Source organism: Hyposmocoma kahamanoa, unplaced genomic scaffold (genome assembly GCF_003589595.1).
Source record: "Hyposmocoma kahamanoa isolate Upper Pololo Valley unplaced genomic scaffold, ASM358959v1 54628, whole genome shotgun sequence".
Classification (NCBI taxonomy): domain Eukaryota; kingdom Metazoa; phylum Arthropoda; class Insecta; order Lepidoptera; family Cosmopterigidae; genus Hyposmocoma; species Hyposmocoma kahamanoa.
Genome location: NW_020653817.1, coordinates 1 through 2,518, shown reverse-complemented (window position 1 = coordinate 2,518; position 2,518 = coordinate 1). Strand labels below are relative to the sequence as shown.

Sequence of the window (2,518 nt, the reverse complement as noted above, 5' to 3'; positions counted from 1 at the left end):
GCTGACGTACCTGCCTACCTAACTACCCCAATAGGAAAAAAGGCTTGAAGTGATTATAATGTCTATATTTGTTGGTGTTTAACAAATATCTTCCATTAATTTCCGTTTGACTCCAGTAACAAGTACCAATTATAATATTCAGCCTAGAGTTTTCTTAATTTTTACGGGGAGCAGCGTTAATAAAGTAAAGTAAACAGCAGTGGGTGGGTGATTCATAGTTTTGAATAAATTCATCTCGAGTTCAAGTCAACAGCCTTGAGTTAAAGTTCCGGAGAAGTTGATTAACAATTCGCTATTTGCTGTAAACTCTAAAATCATAGCAGGTTTTTCAACATAATTTTCTGAAAGTTAATCGCTGAATTAAAAATACACAGATTAAGAATAAGTGCATACATAAGTTCTTCTCAGTATTGAATTACTTCCTCTATCAATTATTCCAGACTTATAACTCGAATATTCTTCAGGTATACCTACTGATTTAATTCTATCTGTAGTATATTCATAAAAATACAGAAATCACTTTAAGACAGTTTATTGAATAATAGAATAATATGTCAAACGTAACCCAGGTAACAATGTACCAAAGAGATATATAACAGGCCTTCGCTGTAAAAATCCTCAGAAGGAAACCCTGGGCCTTGCACTAGTTCCGCACTTCTATTGCTGACCGTAACATCTGGTCGACGTGCCTCTTGCAGGTTTCACCGTCGTCCGTTTCGACAAGGTAGTGGATATAGCCCAGTACTCGTAACACAGTTCCAAATTCCCATTTACTGTTTTTCTTGTAGCTTCGTATCTGTACTCTTTGGCCCGGGGAGAACGTCCTTGTCTGCGGGTGTTGGGGAATGCTTCTTGTGTTGTCAATTACAGTACTCCTATATCGCACATGTATAGACGTCCTCACCTCCCTCCCAAACATGATTTCATATGGGCTTTTGCCAGTGCTGACACTGGGCGTCCTTCTCAATTGCTCTTTAATTTCCAGTATCTTTTCCTGTATGGTACCCGGGTAAGCATTCGCCGCCTGCAATGCCCTCTTGACAGTCTGGACAGAACGTTCCGCTTGTCCGTTTGTCGCCGGATGATACGGAGCTGAAGTCTTGTGAACTATCCCGTTGTTTTTGAGAAATGTTTCAAACTCTGTTGACACAAATTGCCTTCCGTTATCTGATACTATTATTTCCGGATAACCAAATGTTACAAATAACTCCTTCAATCTGGAGATGCACCATGAACTTGTTGTCGTCTTAGTGGGAATAATCTCTATCCATTTTGAAAATGCATCCACAATGACAAACAACGATTGTCCTTGAATAGGACCCGCGAAGTCAACGTGGAGTCTCTGCCAAGGGGTTATAGGGGTCTCCCAGGGGTGGCGTGGTGCCCGTGCTGGTTGGTTCTGGTTTAGCCTACACTCACGACAACCTTTAACTAGGTGCTCAATGTCTTTATCGATGTTTTTCCAGTAAACAAAACCTCGTGCTAGGAGTTTCATTTTCACTATTCCTGGGTGACCCGTATGTATGTCTTCCAGTACTGCCTGTCTCATGGCAATTGGGATCATAACTCTAGTGCCTTTTAAAATACACCCATCCTGCAGCGTCAGCTCATTATCATTGTAACCGTATCGCGTCACACTCGTTCCTGACTGCAAAGCCTCTACTACAGCCTCGTATTCAGAATCCCTTTGGGTTTCATCCGCAATCGTTTGGCGGTCAATCGAAATGTTGTTAATTTGTTGCAATTGGAAGGCACAATTAACGTCAATAATGTTTGTAGCTATCATGTCAACTGGGAATCGAGATAGGTAGTCTGCATTACTGTTCTCAGCTGATGATCTATACTCTATGCTGTAGTCAAAGCCGGAAAGAAAATGTGCGTAGTGGAAAAGTCTCATAGTGCTCATTGCCGGTAGTGTTTTATACGGATTGAAGATTATCGTTAGTGGTTTGTGATCTGTGACTAGTATAAACTTCCTACCGTAACAGTAGTGAAAGAATTTTTTTAGTCCCCAAAAGATTGATGTCGCTTCTTTGTCAATCTGACTGTATTTCTTTTCGCTGGTAGTGAGCGAACGCGACGCAAAAGCAATGGGCCTGTCTGAGCCATCTGGCAGCCTGTGAGAGAGCACAGCTCCGAGCCCGCTGCACGACGCGTCTGTGACGAGTACTAGAAGTTTAGTCTGATCGAAATGGACTAAAACTCGTTCACTAAGAATTTCTTTCCTAATTTTGTTGAATGCATCCTCACAATCAAATGACCATGTGAATTCGGTGTCTTTCTTAAGTAAATTATTCAGTGGGCATGAGATAGAAGCTAAATTGGGTATGAACTTATTGTAGTAATTGGCCATGCCCAGAAATGTACGTAATTCACTAATGTTGCTCGGACGGTTCGTATCTAGAATTGCTTTGACCTTGTCTTTGGTTTTATGAAGACCGTCTTTATCGATAATATGCCCGAGGTACTTAATAATAGGGGTTAAAGTATGAAATTGCCGATTTGTACTGAAAATCTA

General features: G+C 41.0%; 1 protein-coding gene across 1 annotated transcript; it reads right to left on the bottom strand.

Moving 5' to 3' along the window:
• Positions 1 to 643: 643 nt before the first annotated feature.
• On the bottom strand, positions 644 to 2,353 carry LOC113229350 (uncharacterized protein K02A2.6-like). Its single transcript, XM_026462907.1, has one exon. The coding sequence runs from the start codon at positions 2,351 to 2,353 to the stop codon at positions 644 to 646; it is 1,710 nt and encodes a 569-aa protein (XP_026318692.1).
• Positions 2,354 to 2,518: the final 165 nt, after the last annotated feature.

Excerpts from the sequence above, each read along its gene's own strand:
- LOC113229350 (XM_026462907.1), bottom strand. The coding sequence starts at position 2,353 with ATGGCCAATTACTACAATAAGTTCATACCCAATTTAGCTTCTATCTCA.